Below are 18,517 nucleotides of genomic sequence, written 5' to 3' on the forward strand. Positions count from 1 at the left end.
TATTATAGGTATGCACATCACTACTTTTAACCCATGTTGCATACAATTTTACTCATACTACTTTTATTATGATGATATTCCTGTTTTGTACTCATATTCTCAGGACAGTTAATATTTCAAAACAGTCCCATGTTTACCATATTGTAAGTATGGAATGTAATCCGTCTAATTGATTAAAAACTCAAAATAATTTTAAGTGTTATTTACCTTAAAATGTATAAATCAACGCATGCGTGCTGTAGTTAAACAAACTGGCCACAAGATGGCGCGCGGGTAACACGATAAAGATGACTTGATTTCAAGTTGAAAACTTATCGATGAGGGGGAAACTTCTTTAACTGTTTTAAACAAAGTGTTTGAAACTAGATTATTTCAGACGTTGTACGGCGAGCAGAAATAATATTTTTTTAATAATAACACTTTTTTATCAGACCTTAAAAGTTGTCTGTGAGTTTACACTCTAAAAATGGCTTTTTCAACCCGGTCGGGTCCAGTGCAGACAAAATTAAAACCAACCCTACGGAGGCCATAGAGTGAAGATATCTCAAATATTATAATGTGTTAACATTTATATTTATGCATTACGATTTTATCTACTTTTCAGTAATAAGAAAGATTAGAAAGTAATCAAAATTATACATATAGAAAGTAAACAAAATTATACATATTGAAAGTAAAAAAATATACATATAGAAAGTAAACAAAATTATACATATAGAAAGTAAACAAAATAATACATATAGAAAGTAAACAAAATTATACAAATAGATAGTAAACAAAATTATACATATAGAAAGTAAACAAAATTATACATATAGAAAGTAAACAAAATTATACATATAGAAAGTAAACAAAATTATACATATACAAAGTAAACAAAATTATACATATAGAAAGTAAACAAAATTATACATATAGAAAGTAGACAAAATAATACATATAGAAAGTAAACAAAATTATACAAATAGAAAGTAAACAAAATTATACATATAGAAAGTAAACAAAATTATACAAATAGAAAGTAAACAAAATTATACATATAGAAAGTAAACAAAATTGCAAAATAAATCCAATGTATGCATAGCCCTTAGGATTATGGAGGTATCTCAAAGGTGAAAATCACAATTCACGGCTTCTATAAATGAATATTTGGAAAAATATGCTGCACAGTTTTGACTATACCTTACATGTTTGTAAACATCTTTGCATACGATGAAACATTTAAGGTACTTTTAAATTAGGCTATCTTGTTTACTGTTATCATTTTAAAGGGTTGGTTCATTATAATTTTAAACGTTTAAAAAGTATGCTTATGTTCAAACAATTGTATTACACAAAACAAATGCAAAAGCGCAAACGCAATACTACATTTAAGACATAAGAACACCAGAATAGCCTAAACACACACACACACACACAAATAATAATATCAGGTCTGAATAGTGTGTTTGTGAGCTTGTGTGCAGAACTATCGATGAAGACTTTCAATTTGCATTTCTCTGTCTTGACTATTTTATTGTTCACCGCGTTAATAGGTCGAGTCAATGTTCATCCATTAAGGGATTAAGGGACTTCACGTATTGAACTTCACACACATTTGAAAACTGTTCAGACTGATAAATTCACACCCGTGATCAATAAATGCACCAATTAGGCCTGTGCGTAAAAATTGTTTGGGTTTTAGATATTTTGGCTGTGTTGGTTAAGTTTGAATATTTAAATGTCCGCCGTACTGAGATCAGACAGCCGCATCTGATCAAATGTAAATGTCTTATGAATCTGAATCGCTTTTATCTCGTGGAAAGCTTCGCATCGATCTGTCAGTCGGTTATTGACTCGGCCGAGCTTTGCTGCAACATCATGTTGCTCTTTCTCTGCTGTCAATGATCCGTGGGCTTTGGATTCTTATTTATTCAACGTGAAGAATAAACAAGAACCCTCAATTATTTCAATCATATTCAACATCAGTCAGACAATTGGATTAAGGCCTAAGAATCAAATTGAGTTTTTATGCGACTATATTGTTATATTCGATCAAATACAAAGGAAACCTAGCATACACCCTCTTTATTATTTTCTCAAAATTTGATGGAAAGTTATTGGTTAAACTTTCAAACACAAAAAACGAATCTGCATTAAGGTAGATCTTTTGAAATCGGATTCAGAAATACATTTAAATAATGAGTTAATAGAATATGAGATAATAGAGAAGAATGTAGTTGACAGATGTGTAAAACCAGACTGATTGAAAGTTTTCAGATCATGTTGTTAAAGATGCTTATTTAAGAGGGTAAAAAATGACAATTTCTGTAGCATGTTATGAAGTTTAGATTATAATTGAATTGTTTAAACTTTGGTTAAATCATTGCAAATGAACACACAATGTGACTCCTACTCAACACACAAACAAAAACAAACTCGAGCTGATCAGATGAATTAATATAAGACTTTGAGCAATATGCTTTATTGAACACCAGTAGTTTGCATGTAGGGTTATTTCATATATGTAGTTCAAAGCCTACAAGAAAAGATTGAATTTATATATTTATATATAACTTCTTTACAAATGCAGTCAAGAATTCGTGTTCCGGAACAACAGTGGCCGCTGAAATGTCCGTTTCAGATGGTGTACAAAGTTTAACATGCACAATATACAGTAAGTAACGGCAACGTGGAAAGTTGCCTGTAATAATTTACAGTTCCAAACAGACCTCAAATGAGGTCTTAGCTGAAATGGAATGTGAACCTTTTAATAAAAGATATAACATCTTTAAAATTATTCTTTCAACTAATTACATACAGACAAACCATAAGCAAAATAACCATTTTAATAACTTATAAAAAAAGGATGAGTTCGGGTAAATATCAGGTAGTGAGAATAATGAGATGCATTTCTACACAAAATTAAAGTATTCTTACAGGAAAGTTGAGGTCAGTTGTATAAATAAAGAAATATGAAATGAAAACCCTTTGACTCCGCCCATCAAAGCCGCACCCTGAACAAGTCCCGCCCATCAGAGCTCCGACCAGGAAGTGAGAACTCCAGAGTCATTCAGTTTTCTCTATTTTACCGTCTTTAGTCGGTGCTTCTGAGGTTTTGCGAAGCGTTTTATCAGAATTCGAGTTGATCTGGTTGGCGTCAGGTGTTCCTGTGCTCTTATTGGCCGAGTGTTTCTCCAGGTAATTGAGCATTTCACTGAGAATGGTTTGAAAGGTGCTGAGAGCGGCGCAAATCGCTGGCGTACCGAACCCATGCGTGATCAAACTGAAATAGATAACACACAAAAAGGAACAGAATTCATTATCGTTTTTCTACCACACTTTTAAGGAGTCGCGTAAAATAGATTCAGACTCTATTTAGGTCAGGCTGGTGTGTTTCTACCTGAAGTGTGTTAGATGTCTCTGAATGTCCAGGTCCAGAATTGGTGTTGGTCTAGAGGAACCGAGTGGAGATCGATCTTGACTTAATAAATCCTGAAATTCCTTACAGATCTGTCTGTGGAGACACACAACCATACACAACTCAGTAACAAGGACAAATCTGAAGCGCAGAGGCTGGGTTTTGTCTTGGCCAGAGCAGCATTCCTCATTATTAATACATAATGGAAACATGAATGAAATCTCAGTGTTCATTTGTCACACATGTAATTCTTAGTCGGATAAGTTGGCAATACCCAAACATTTTGAGTTTTACAGGTTCTTGGTTTAAGTAAGCAGAACTTTCAAATTTTGATTACCGTAAAGTTAAAGTTCTTACCAAATCTTAGCAAGTGCGATTTAAGTATTTAAATCATCCTTTTATGATATTAAGTAGACAGTATTCAAACAAATAACTACACCTAAATTACATGTTAAAGTTAACTAAACTAAATTCTTCAAGTTTCTTTATTTAACATAATTTTTAGTCTTAATATGCATACATCAAACACCTTGATTTATGTAATCCAAAATGAGCAATAAGAGACTGATCTCAGAACTGGGGCATTAGCACAGTTACTGCTCACTGATAAAATAACACATGTTATAACGTAGCTTCACAGAGACTTAGCACGTGCACCACTCTTCTAAACAGTGGTAACCACAAAACTGAATAATATGTCAAACTGTTCTAAATATCTAAGAGAAGTGAACATTAAACACTAACAAGTCTTTAACTTAACTAAACACATATAAAATAATCTTTGTTTTTCTAATTTACTCTAATAATGCAGTCTGACGTAACTGGGAATTGGAAATCCTTCTTGACCAAATGTGTTGAATTAACGTGTTTAAATTAAGTAAATTGAACAAGGAGCAAATCTTTATTTGAGTTTTAGTCAAAACTTCAAGTTACTAAAAAAACATTATACTTAACTCAAAAGTAAAAAAAATGCAGGAACTTAAAATATTTAAGTAAGTAGAACTTATGAAAGTTTATTTGTACACAGACGAAATTCATATCTGGATCTTTGTCATGTGTAACTTGATATTGATGGACTCAAGTGTAGTTTTTAGTTCTTACTTGGTGGCCAGCACCATCTTCTTGCGTGCGTTCTGCTCCTTTGGCTCCGTGTGCTGCCGGGCAAGATGTTCTCCCACAGCTTTCGTTGGGAACTCAGTCTCGCAGGTGTAACCAAAGTCTCGAGCCAAGTGCAGCGCTTCCCCTACACACAGACACACAGGAGAAAAGAAAAGAGTTGATGAATTAGGCAAAGGAATCGGTTAATTCTCTTAATACAGCTGAATCAAAATATACAGAAGTTGCATCAGTCTGACCCAGTCCAGTTCTTATTCAGAAATACACGCATAATTCTCAAACTCTAACATAAGGACTAACTGTCTCTTTAAAGAGCACATGTTTATCTCTCTTCCCTTTAAAATATTTATATAACTTCATCGGATGCATGAACATTTTGATTTTCTGTTCTACTTTCTTACACATAAAAGCAAAAGACCTGTTGAATTATGAAAATGCATTCAACAGGTCGTACAAAACATTGTGATACTACATAAAAGAGACTAAATTGAATATTGCACCATTTGTTTAATAATAAAACAGCATTTTGTACGTTTAATTATATGTCATAAAGTTAACCTGCTACAAAGTCGTCCTCCGTGTGCACTTTGCGGTTTGACTAATGTAAGATCAAGAATGATTCAGTCTTTTGTCAGATGAATCACTGTGATAAAATGCTGTATGAACCCTTCCGTCTCAACATTGATATCTTTTATATACAAGAGTCTTTACAAACGAAAAAAAAAAATAGAATTCAACAATGAAACTCAAACGGTTGTGTACCTTCCACTAAAGAGGTCAACAGTGTGACGTTCGCTGCTTTCCTGCGGCCTGCTGGGAGATTGAGCCCCAGTCTGTCCAGTTTCTCCCTGAGGCATCGGCCACCGTTCTTCGACTTGGCTCTGAACAAAACGGATGCAGAAAGACTATTAACAACACGCGTCATAAGTCACATCTCACATGAAGACCTTCCCTGCGTCGCACATCCTTCACGCCTACAAAACAAAGCCTTTTGGGAAAGTGTACATTTTACATTTATTATTAAACCTCAATATTTGAATATTCCACCAACATTTCATAATGATCACCGGGGAACTCCAGATGAGCTACATTATTAATTTTAATGATGGTATTTATCAGAAAAAATACTATTAGCCTGGAAAATTTCCTTTTGCTATGAAACAATTGGTTATGTTTCTTGTTATTGAAATATTTTCATCACTGAATGTGCACACCGTGAACTCATACACAGAGCTTTTGTCTCACATGCAGCACATGGTTTTCCAAAACCAAGTGTGTGTGTAAAGGGTAATCAAATATTTAACAATCAGCATCACACTTTCTCTTTATATTGATTGAACATTCTTGAACCAAACCTCTATGTACTGTATCACTTTCTGTTTCTCTGCAATCATCACAACCAACTTCTGAGCACATTAAGCTGGTCTTCAGGAAATAAAATGGCTCAAGATTTGGTCAAATAATGTTTTTCTTTAAATCTAGTGTCTAGCACATGTTTGTGTGATTATTTGGTTTAGGTGTTGGGTAGGCTTAGGGGTTAGAATATATCATAAGCCTGATATAAAATCAATGTAAGTCTATGGAATATCCCCTCTAGTATAGCAATACAAACCTGTGTGTGTGTGTGTGTTTGTGTTCTCGTCGCTGGCCTCATTTCTGCTCTCCAGTCTGTGTCCCTCATCAATAATGAAACTTGAGCTCCACTGTTCTCATTCCTTTCTCTCTCTCTCACACATCCAGCCACATTCTCTTCGTCATCTCTGGATTAAGTGTCCAGGACTCCATGTTCCATCTCTTATTCCTCTTTCTGTGGTCTTGCGTCTGGTTTCACCACTGAACTACACTGAAAGGCTACTGATTCTTTAACAAGTATCGGTTCCATTTACATTTCTCGTCATTTTATTTTTCTATGCCTTTTTATTTCGAAAAGAAATTGATGGTTTTATCGTTTTAAAACCTGAAGCAGCTATGACTGCCTGAAAATGCAGATGCAGAAAAATATCTACCCGCCTGACTGCAGGTAAATGTGGGCCAGCAGACATCATGTTTCATAGTCCTAAACGCAATGTGTTGAGCATTTCTATAGAGCGATTCATGTCTTAGCATTAGTGCAAATGTTTCAAATGTTCAATCTTCGTCTATGTGCGCTCCAGTACATTCAGGTGGGTTCAAAGCATCTCTCACCTTCTTAAAATCCCGCCCAACAGTGAGGCATTGAGACACTCGGGAGGAGAGAGGCGCCGTTTGACTTCAGCGATGGTCACTTTGTACTTTGAGGTAGAACTGAGTAGAGAAAGTCTTCCTGGTACAGAGCAGAACAAGTCTGTAGGATTGACTACACACGTGCCACCTGTAGACCACAACAAATAACACGTCAAACGATTGGATATGACCGAAGGCAGTTTGCCTTTTCCGTGTGGATGCAAGTGAGAAGCCTTGGGTTGCAAGCTCCACAAATTGAAGAACATTGATAAAAAACACAGAAATTACATTTTGTTTACCAGTTGTTCCATATTTGCAGATGTCCCTGAATGAGTTAATTTATTATTATGGATCATAGGCTGGATCCGTCAAGGTATTAGAGATCTATAAAGTATGTTTTGTGTTGGAATGAACAGGTTGCTCTGTGTGTGACTGCGTGTGTGTGTGACTGCGTGTGTGTGTGTGTGTGTGTGTGTTCCTGTTGGAGTTGTCTGGCTAGTGGGCCTCTAACCTGCTCCTCATCAGTCACCCTAAAGCGCTCTGACAAACCCAAGATCTCTGCTAGCACGCAAGTTCACTTCACATTAATTCCACCCAAAATGTTTTGATTCAAAGTAGTTTGTATTTTATGTTGCCAAGGGCAATTGAAAAAGAGCTATTGCCGGTAGTCTGGTCGCGCGCGCCGGGCCCAGAGGCGATAGCGGGTATTTAAGCGCGAGGGAGAGTAGCCCGAGGCGGCGCGCGAGCGATCACAAAGCGAATCAAGCGCTTTTTGCGAGTTTGCCACGAAAATTAAAGGAAAAAAGACATAGGCCAAATGTCATTTTCTGTGTCTATTTCAACTGCAGGGGTGGTGTGTGTTTACGGAGCGCGCCTCGTGCGCATCACCCCGACGAAAAAAAAACCACGCGCAAGCGTGCGCGCACACAGACAAGAAGAGAGAGAGATGCATTTTGAGATATTACAGTGAGTCTGCAAACTGCGTGTGTGTGTCGGTGTTTGCTTGATCAAATTCCTCATAGCTAAGAGAGGGATAATCATGATTAAAACGCAGACGACTTTTCTAAGTAGGATTCCCGTTCCTTGAGTGATTTCTTTTGAAAAAGGTTATCTGAATATTCAACGAAGCCAAAGCTGCAGTCAGTGTGAACAACATTAATATGATCTCCACTGAATTCGGAGCCGCGCGGCATTAACATATCAAAGCGTGCGCCCGAGGCGCGAGAAGCTATCGATACCGGAGCGCGAGGTAACGCAATGATTATTGGTTGTGATGGTTCGAGCGGCGGAGCTCGCGGCTAAATCCTGCACACCATTAACTGGAAGTGATGGCGAGCCCAACACCTAGACAGAGTTTATTAAAAATTAAGCGCCCGAGATGCCGTGCGCTTTATGGCGAACTTCACATGCGCGTCGATCCGCGTCTGCTTTGAAGAGACAAAGATGCGACTGATATTAAGAAAATATAAGAAACGTTCGCCCGTTCGATTTATTCTCATAAAGCGAGTGATTTTACAAAATACAGCGAGAGACTGAATACATAAATTGCTATGAGAGCTCTCTCAGTAAAGAATGACCTTCGGAAATGTGTGTGTTTTGTTAGGGTTAAAAGTTTAAACTAAAGCAAAATATGGAGTAGTTTAATTTTGCTTTAAGTTCATTCATATTTCTTTCTCCGAATGGCTAATTCAGATATACCTGTGTGGCAATTCACCTTGGACATAATGATGAACAAGACAGATGATTTTACTCCATTTTAATGTTCTCTCAAAAGCAACACCAAGAAATAATATAAAAAATAAAATTGAGTTAGTAAATCTAAAGTTGTTTGCGTTTTTAAAATATAATTATTGTACAGATCAAGCGCTGTTGTACCTTTCATTTGTGTTTAAATAATACAAAATATTTAAACATGAAAATTTCAATTTTTCCAAGCTACTTTGTATTTATTGCAAAGATGATGCCACAATGTTTATTTCTTCTTTCTCTAATAAAATAAAACTAAATACATTTTAGGCATGTTGGTTTACACACAGTTGTTTTTGATAGGCTAACTGAACTTAATGAGAATAACTACATAATTTAGAGAATAACAATTTCACTAATCTTTCTGAATTTTTACTATTTTTAATAATAATTCAGATAAATAAATAAAAATATTTTGAATCGGCAACTAAATACCATTTATCTTGTCTTTCGAAATTCAGTTATAATGTATGCAATATGTTCTTCTAAAACATACAGTTTTAATACTTTCATAAATTACTGTAAAAATAAAATAGCTATATTTACTGCAATCACTTGTGAAATAGTCTAGATAGTTTTGACAGACATGGAGTCACTAAAAATAGAAAAATGAAATAAAAGAAACTTACTAAATACATTGAATTTGTGTATCTCTTTTTGTATGTGATTGTGTATATGTGTGGGTGCGTGTGTCTTACCTCGCCGTATCACTCCGCCTTGGCCATTTAACACAAGCCCGCACTGCGCGTCTACAGATCCCTACAGACACATACACATGAACTTTATTATCAATAATCAACCAATGGCATACATATTGATCAGAATTTTCTTTGACTAGTCATCTGTGACTCCTTAAACATAGACCACGTGCCCTGATGTAAACGAATAAAGTCCGGAGTTAAAGGGACCTGTTACATTATGATGTCAAACCAACAGATTATTATTTTACTCTCGTTTATCAGTGATGTCATCAGCCGAAGGAACACCGAATTGTATCAAAAGAAAAGAGTTAATCCGTCTCACAAGCCACGACCAGTCTGGAGGCCAGAATCACTCACAAAAAGCACACACATTCACATACACACACAAAGACCGTGATGCACTCACACACGCTCACATCCACATGGGCACCATACTGGCGCGCTCTTGTAACCTTTTAACAAACTCCAGCTCTATTTTTCTTTTTCCCCGCAGTTAAAGTGATTATAAAATCAATATACAAACCCGTCGGATCAGGCATAAATTACGCGTGCGTGTGTTAAAGGTGCGGCAGCTTCCATTGTCACGCGTGCCAAATCTGTTTAGCGGCTCAAAGATGCGCCTGTGCGCACGAGACTGCCCGCATCTGTTCGCGGAGCCCACGGTTTCATTCAGCACCAAAGAAAGGTCCAAAACCTTTTCACGGCACGTTTGTGTTTCTTTCTGTGTTTTTGTGTCTGTTCTCCTGTGAGCCTTCTTTTTGTATGCGTGTGCAGACTGTTCCTGCACGCGACAGCAATACCAACACGTCGACGATTTAAAGTATAAACAAAATCTTTACATATACACTTCTAGTGGCTGTCTATTTATTTCAATAGTTATTCTTACTATTTAAAAAAAATGTATACACATGTTTTGCAAAATTGCATAAGTGATAGAAGATTAGTGTTAAAAATTGTGGTGTTTTCAGAAAACCTATATTGCATTCAGTATACAAAAAATAATTTAAACGAAAAGCTGTTATTAATATTGAATGCACGTTGATGCTTCGATCTAATAAATGTAATAGACCCAGCCAATGTTAACATGAACAAGCCAAAATTAATTATGCAACAAATGATATTATTTGGTTTATATTAGTTTGTTAACTAAATTATATTTGTATTTATATATAGGCCTTATACTTTTGTATAGGCTATTTAAATATATCTTATTTGTGTACATGGTTTTAAGATTGTATTGTTTATTATAATATTTATTTAATTTTAAATAATTATTTTTTCATTTATTTTTGTGCAATGAAAACTAAAATTCCAACATTTAACAAAACAGCTACATATGTTTTAAAATATATTTTATTTTATACGTTAATCTTTTGTTGTGGACTGGAGTGGCCCCGCGCCGCATTTTATGAAAGGAATGTATAAATATCATTATTTTCATCTTAACATATTTTGACTCACCAGTTAAACTTGAGCTGTATCAGATGTCTGTGCATAAATAACCAGTTGATTGACATTAAGTCCTAAATTGGATAAACTACGGTGCTCTACTGCGGAGGATTTGCCTTTTGTTCGCACTTTTCAAGCCGTTAATCCGCCTTTTAACGGAGGAAAAAGAAACAGCAGCTTTACAGCCGTGAGGCCCGACATACGCGCACACGAATACAAACTTCTCAATATTCACTATATTAAAAATGTAAAATCTGCCAGTGAAATGAACTTGGATGTGCTGCCTGCCAACGTTTACAAATATAGTTCGTTATTTTATTTTATTTTAAATACGGAATAAATTGTTTTTGCGTTGTGGAAAGCTCTGTGCAGGCCAGCGTGTATTTAGCCACTAGTTTTTCGTTTCAATCTCTTAATTTGTTTAAACCCTCAGGCCATGGTTTTTCCCGTTCACACAGTGTAAGTGGCTATCCTACATCACCAAAGGTGTCGAGCTGCACGTCAAGTGTGCGTGTTTGTGCTTGTACGGTGGTGATGTGTACCTGTAGGTCATCGGCCCCCGGTGGCGGCAGCCCCAGACCCGCCCCGGGCAGCAGTCTTTGCTCAGGGTGCATGCCGTACTGAGAGCCGTGGCTCATGATTGACAGGTCATGCCTGCGGTACGCGTCCAGGCAGCCCAGTTCCCGTCGCTGCTCGTCCAGACAGGAGGACTTGAGCGCCCGCGCGTTATGAAGGTTGATGAAGTCCGCCGGTTCGCCGTGATGGAGCTGTTGGTAATACTGCTGCGAGTGATGGAGAGAGTTTAACGAGTACGCGTCCGGGTTCACGGCCGGGTGGCTGTGCTGGAACTCGTAGTGGAAAGACTGGTGGTGCAGGGGCGTGTACTGGTGGTTCGTGGGAAAATAGGTTGAGGCAAAATCGGTTCCGGTAGCTGGGTACGTGAGCGGAGACGACGACGAGTAAGCGACAGACGAGTTGGCCACAGATTCCAAGCATCCGAGTTGCATCAAACGGTAGCTGTTTGATCCGTCGTGACGTATCTGTGCGGGGAAAAAAGAGGAAAATATGAGGGATGTCATTTACACGCGCTCGCAGCGATCCGCGCGCATTTCTCACGCGGCGGAAACTCGAGCCTTCCCCAAACACACAAACACACACAGCAGCTCAAAGTGTCTTTCAGAAAAGTACCTGACGGCGATGTCATCTCTCCGTGCCTGGGAGGGAGTGCGTGAAACACACTGCAAACTGCTACACGAGCTCACCGCGTTTTTTCCTCCCTCACTTGTCTATCATTTGCCATTGAGCGTGTTATTTAACTATATTCTTAATGCATCTGTGCAAAACCTAATAAAAGCTTTTTGTCCCCACACTGAACGCCCGTTTGGCTGCAGGTGAGCACGAGACACGAGGTTAAGGCTAACTGTAAATATATTATATGGATAAAACTAAAGAAATGACGATGGAGACTCGGTGTGCCACAAACCCAAACACTAAAAGATATTTTCAACAAAACTGAACAGACTGAACAACCAACGCGTTATATTTATCTCAGCCAATGCGGTAACAAGTGACAATAATTCTGCTGCTCCAAACGATAGTAATTCTCCTCAATGAGATGCAACGCTAAATTCAATTTAAAAATGTGTTTTATGTCGGGTAATAAATTAATTTAAAATACCTCCGCATCGTGCACCAGTCCCGGAAATGTGGCTGACATTCTCGCGATCCAATAACCCGGTATCCTCGCGCTGCCTGACGAATGAAAGAAAAATCCCCAAAATAGCGCGTGAAAATGAAATGTGTCGCCTTGCGCAGTCGGTAAAAGCGGCTGAAATGCCTCCCCTCTGCACAAAGCGCTCCCTGGCTCGGATTTTGTACTTGCTGGGTATTTCTCCGGCTGATGTCGTAGGTCCCTTGGTAATATAGAAGTTTTGAAAATTAAGCATCAGCATTGAGGAAAGGGAGGACAATAGAGAGAGCAGCCTCATCCCTGGAGACACGGAATAAATATTGTATCTTCGCCTAATAAGGAACCAAGTGCGCTTTCAACATTTTTGATGATTTTTGTGGACATTTCTTTAAGGTCGTTTGGGTTTCTTAGCACGGCCAGTTTTATTTGTCTCCGTTTTCCTCGCGGCTTTACCATTTTCCTGCTTTTTGGATATTTTTCCAACAACACGTAAGTTTGACTCGATTTATTGTGTCGTCGTAATTTTTACTGCACGATTAAACATTCTATAGCATTATTCGATTTGCTTGTAATATGACCAGTTTTATTTGATTGAATTAGAAACGGTATGAAAGAAAATAATAATAATAATAACGATTATAAATACTGTTTAAATACCACGTCTAAATGAACATTTCACGCAACTTTTCATTAGTCAAAAAATCAAGAGGGAAATATTTTAATTGAATCGAATATTTTCATACAGAATGCTGCTGAAACAAAACTCTGCCAAAAAATAAAGTACACATTCTTTTAAGACGTTTTAATTCTTTTGAATATAAAAATATAACTATTCGCCTGTTGTATAATGTTAAAATAAGATTTTATTTTTTTGTCCAATTTTGAATATAGTTTGGTAAATCTTTTGACCCTATCCTGGCTGTGTGGTCTTTTCTGAATCAGTTAAATCTATTACCAAGCAATCCACCTCGTTGACTGTATATTAATAGTTTCTGTTTTTAACAGTAATCCCACCAGTTAAGTATCTGCAGATTGACAGTATTGCTGTTTCTTTTAAGAATGTGAAGTGTTAAGAATGAGTGAAGCACGCGGGGGGGGGGGTCATTGCTCAAAACAGCCTGTCGGTCAAATTTACGCTTTATAAGCCTCACAGGTGCATGGAATACGGACACCTATCTCACTCACAGCCTGGTATATGGTAACCAAAAACGAAAGGATTTCCATCTGAACGGACCATTTATTTTTCGAGTCAAATAAATCAGATAATGAAGTTGAACAAGCAGTTAAAGAGGACGATTTTGTGCAGTTGTGCATGTGTGTGTGTGTGTGTGTGTGTGTTAAAACACTGCCAGTCAGTGTTTCTGAATGCCTCCTCCCTCCCCAGCAGCAAAATGCTCGAGTCTGGTTTTGAGTATGCGAGAGGTTTGGCAGTTTTTAAGTGTTTTAAAGCGTATGCTACCCTTATTTAACCCAAATTACTGCAATCATCGCGGGCTCGCGCCCTCGTGCATGAGAGGGCGGACGGAGACGCCTCGAGCACCCGGTGAGTCTCGAGAAGGGAGGATCCACTCGCAAACATACACATATACTGACGTATTTCGCTTCATAAATGTTTCACTCGGAAAACAACGTGAGATAAGGGAAGCCTCGTTTTAGTTTCGTTTGATGGGCGACCTGAAGCGGCTAATATGTTTTATAGACACCTTGAGCTGGCAGGCTACACATTCCTAAGGCAAAAAAAAATGAAATACTGTCACATTAAATCTGACAAATATATGTGTAATTCCCAATAACGACTAGTTAATTGAATGCCGAGTAATGAGTTCGGATTACAATGAGCTGAAAGTAGACATTTAATGCTCTACATGTGAAAATAATACGGGAGGCTCTTGTGATATAACACGGTTTATAATATAAGGCCTCCAGGCAGGCTGTAAATTACACGATGTGAGCGCGAGAGTGCCCGTCCTCTCACGTGAGGGATTAGTTTGCGTTTGTGTAGTCTGCGAGAGCTCGCGGGATTGAGCGAGGCACCAGTTGCACTGTAGACGGGTCTTAATGGGGTTTAACGCGCACAGCAGCGGACGCACATATGCACGCTGTACTGGTCACGGATCGAGTCCATCTGTTCGGTCTGGATAGTCCTCGAGATGGTTCTGCAGCATAAATCCGACAGCAATCTATAGAAAACGAAAAATAAAAATAACAGATGCAATATGAAACTTTAGAGGAGGTGTCTGTCCTGGTACAGTTTGGCCCAGAGCTGGCTGTAATTGATTTAACGTTGGATTAAAAGCGTCGCAAACTGAATGGCAGCTGTCAGCAACTCAGAATTGTAGCCACCATAATAACCGCAGGGATTAAGATTAAAGCCAATTTATGGGGACTCTGGAAAAACGGACAAGATCTCACGAAAAGTTCCAAGATCATCTTGAGTCAACCCATCAAAGATTAAAGATTATGAAAAACGTCCATTACGATTTGAACGCACTCTGTGTGACGTGCGCATTCATTTGTTCAGATAGTTTTAAAGTCAATTTCTAAATGAGGCTGTAGAAAATAATGTGTGAAGATTATATTTGTTTACCCACTTTAAATACAAAACAGTCATTGGTCGTATAAAATAATAATGTCAATCATCCCAAATGTTATATCAGTGCAAGTTAATGCCACTAGTGATGATGTAACATCTTCATAAATCACTGAAGTTATTACAGAAACTATGATGATGCAAATCAACAGTTTCATGAACACTTCGTGCACTTTATCGAAGTCATTATGCTAGATTGCGTTTGTCTATTGACGAGCCACCCAATGAAAACTGTTAATGAAGTATTGGAGAGCTCAATATGGTCTCGGCGTCCGTTTATTAACGGCTCTCCAGTCTGCAAAACACGGAATAAGGTGTTTACCAGATCATTATAATGACAAAGTATGCTCAGTCCTCATCGATGTGACCTACATTTAGCGCGCACGCAGAGTTTTATATGCTAATGGATGTATAGGGGGAGGGGCGCAGCGTCAGTTTCAGCCCGTGGTGTATTTAATGATCTGCGCTAAATTAATTATTAAAAATATATAAATTAATTTTATTTGTAGTTTAAAGGTTCGGCAGAACTGATCACTTTTTGTGATTCATTTGATACAGTTTTGACAAATATATACCAATAATGTTTATTTCACATCACAGTTTTATACAATGGAATCATATTGCAATAAATACCTAATTAATATGTATAAATATATCTATCTATCAATGTCTAAAAATGGCAAAATACAAGACTAATCACTCAATTAATGTTATTTTTCCTTGAGTGAACAGAACTGAATCTTAAAAATTAATTTCAACCCAGACACGTGCCAGATGCACACAAAAATGAACGTTAACGAAATGAGCAATCTGCCAAAATAACGGCAGGGTTTAAACGCGCAGACGCACACTTACGCAAACACACACAGGCAACACATCATAACAAAAAGTTGTTCTCTCGTCCTAGCAAAAATTATATAGAGTTGTGCAAATATGTTGATCATATGGGTCAAATTCTGTTTATCTCACGGAAAAAAAGATTTTTTTATCAAATTAAATATTTAAAAAAAAAACGAGCATATGCGTTATGGCAGAGAGTTTAACTTCTGTCATCATTTCTTTCCGTCTCATTTGTTCGTTATTTCCGAGTCAAAGGCCCGTTACACACTAAGCGTTAAGGTCCGGTGAACTCACAAACTTCTAGACGCGCTTCTCAGTCCAGTTTGAAAGAAACGTAACGCGTTCGCATCATTCAACCAGTGTTTCTGTCTACATTAAACAAAAATTGATCTCAAATCCAATTTATGTACAAACCGGCATCAGTACCATGTCAGAATTTACCCAGTCTGAATGGGACAGCTTGAGGAGTGGACCATTAAAGTCAGATTAAACCGATTTTACGCATGGTTATGGATCAATACTTCATTATATTTACCAGAAGTACAGTGAGGAAAACCTGGCATAAATGTAATTAACTTTTCACATCTAATAAGCATGCTAGATAAAGACCGGACTTGCAGTTTTCTTCTAAACTATAAAAGATCCAGATCTGAGTAAATCCAGTTTTACCCAATTATTAGCCGTCATTAGATCAGCTTTCATCATTTAACCACCTTAAGACATTAGTGAAACAGCTAGTTTATGGTTTACAACACCATTAAAAAAAGTTAAAGAAGAGGTTAAGGAAGACTTTAACATAAAACAAAGATTTCAATAAAGCTCTTTTTAAATTATAGGGTCCATAAAAAATGGATCCATACTACTATAGGGTACATACTTTTAGTGTTTGGTGGAAAATGTTTTTACAGACTTAAAAAAAACAAGAAAAACATGATTATGTGAAAAAGTTTGTCTAAAAGGTTCTTTAGTACCCCAATTTGTTATTCTATAGCATCTCTGCCTTTATTTTGATTATAGGCATGACCGAACGGCCCAACTATTAATATATGTAGATTCTCAGAAGAACCCCTTTATTAAAGAGAGAAACCACTGAGGGATTTCATAAAGTTGCCAGAAAGTTTTTATTAGTTTACAACCCATTTATATCCGTATCCATTTATTACCATGAAACCAGTTCACCAACAACAGACTCTTGAAAAATAAAGGATGCATCACAATTCCACAGATGAATCATTTTTGGAGGAATGGCACAATATTGTTGTGGAAAAAGGTTCTTTACACTTGAAAAAAATTAAGAAATGGTTCCAAGAACTTTAAGTGCTTCTTTGATGAACCACACAAAGCAGGGAGATGGAAGCAGAAGGGAGATGATGAGTTTGAGGGAGGTAAGACTAGATAAACACATTTGCACATCCCCTAGTCAGGTCTCAGACACAATGTCTCAGGGAAACCTTTGTCATGTTTGTAAAATTGCATTAAATTTACTAGCTCATACTTCGAAACAAATGTATAGTGTAATGCAATGTAAGTCTCTTTGGATAGAAGCGTAAATGCATAAATGTCAAATGTGTTGTAAATGTAGTTTAGGACATTAAATAAAAAGTTGACAGTACCTTTGACTGAAATTAAATTGATGTTAAGTATGTTGAAGAAACTCACATATTTTAAAAGAATACATCTTTACCTTCCCCAGTATTGTTGCACTGCAGAAATAGTTGTGTATGGAAGGGAAGTTTGTATAGTGCACTGTGTTTCATACTTTCTGCGCCCCAAAAGTTTTTAAGAAAAAAGCTGATTTAGACTCAGTCAGTATTCCTGTGTACAACTCAAAGAATGTAAAAACTCATCTTTGAACGCATATGTGTGTGTATGTACATCCAGAGTTTGTCTGCGGTGTGTGACTGTCAGAGACCCTCAGGCCTGTACCAGAGGGTGGGATTAACCGTTACGTTCATTCAGCACAAAATGGATTCCGATATCAGATAGAGCAGGGCAAGAGGTGTATCTCTCTCTCTTAACTGTCTCACAATCTCTGTCTCACTCACACTCTCTCTCGCCCACTCTCTTATACACGCTGACTTTTACTCTTTGATCGTGTAATTCCTTTGTAATCTGTTAAACGAGCTCGTTTTGTTTATGGATATGAGCTTAACCAGGAGCCAAACACAAGGAAATCACTTAAACACTACAGCGCAAGAAAACTCAGACACAACACCAGAACAGAGAGAGACAGACTGACAGGGATGAAGGGATATTGTCATATTTGTTAATATGAATCTCCAGAGCAGGACAACGTTAGAATGAGCAAGTTAGAAGTTCGATGACCCCAAAAACAAAATTTAACGTTACTCCGGATAGGATGTTTCTGTTGATAATGCTCAAGGTGAGGTCGGCTTTGTGTTTTTATGGTTGACTATTAACAGAAATCACTGAAAACTGTTCTGATTGTGAAATCTTTATAGGAACTCGTGGCCAGCAATGGAAGGAGAGACACGCAGACAGACGGATAAACAGTCCGACAGACCAGGAACGCTCCGAACTAACAAAGATGAAATCCATGTAAGAGAGAAAGGAATGGCCAGAAAATAACAAGAAGTGAAGCTATCGACTTCCCGCAGCTCAGGAAAATGAGTTTTAGCAGCGGTTCTGAGAAACGTCGTTTTAAATAAAACCTTCACGGGAAAACCTCGCTGCACATTTCAGCCTGAAGAGGACAAAAAGTTTGAGTAACATCAACTCTAAGTCAAGTGCTAACGCACAAAATGACTTCATTTTACATTTAG

At 37.5% G+C, this 18,517-nt stretch overlaps 1 protein-coding gene across 4 annotated transcripts in view; it reads right to left on the bottom strand.

Moving 5' to 3' along the window:
* Positions 1 to 2,436: 2,436 nt before the first annotated feature.
* tfap2d (transcription factor AP-2 delta (activating enhancer binding protein 2 delta)) overlaps positions 2,437 to 18,517 on the bottom strand; it is a 53,695-nt gene continuing 37,614 nt past the window's right edge. For 2 of the 4 annotated variants that reach the window (XM_056763694.1, XM_056763693.1), the window contains 7 exons: positions 11,157 to 11,654; positions 9,163 to 9,223; positions 6,701 to 6,866; positions 5,279 to 5,397; positions 4,502 to 4,643; positions 3,383 to 3,496; positions 2,437 to 3,265 (listed from right to left, as the gene is read on the bottom strand). In XM_056763694.1, the coding sequence (XP_056619672.1) occupies positions 3,049 to 3,265; positions 3,383 to 3,496; positions 4,502 to 4,643; positions 5,279 to 5,397; positions 6,701 to 6,866; positions 9,163 to 9,223; positions 11,157 to 11,621 (1,284 nt within the window). In that variant the 5' untranslated portion in view covers positions 11,622 to 11,654 and the 3' untranslated portion in view covers positions 2,437 to 3,048. Of the gene's footprint in view, positions 3,266 to 3,382; positions 3,497 to 4,501; positions 4,644 to 5,278; positions 5,398 to 6,700; positions 6,867 to 9,162; positions 9,224 to 11,156; positions 11,655 to 12,292; positions 12,462 to 14,394; positions 14,485 to 18,517 lie in introns of those variants that run through there. The other 2 variants (XM_056763695.1, XM_056763692.1) reach the window with 2 other exon arrangements.

Source organism: Triplophysa dalaica, chromosome 13 (genome assembly GCF_015846415.1).
Source record: "Triplophysa dalaica isolate WHDGS20190420 chromosome 13, ASM1584641v1, whole genome shotgun sequence".
Classification (NCBI taxonomy): Eukaryota; Metazoa; Chordata; class Actinopteri; order Cypriniformes; family Nemacheilidae; genus Triplophysa; species Triplophysa dalaica.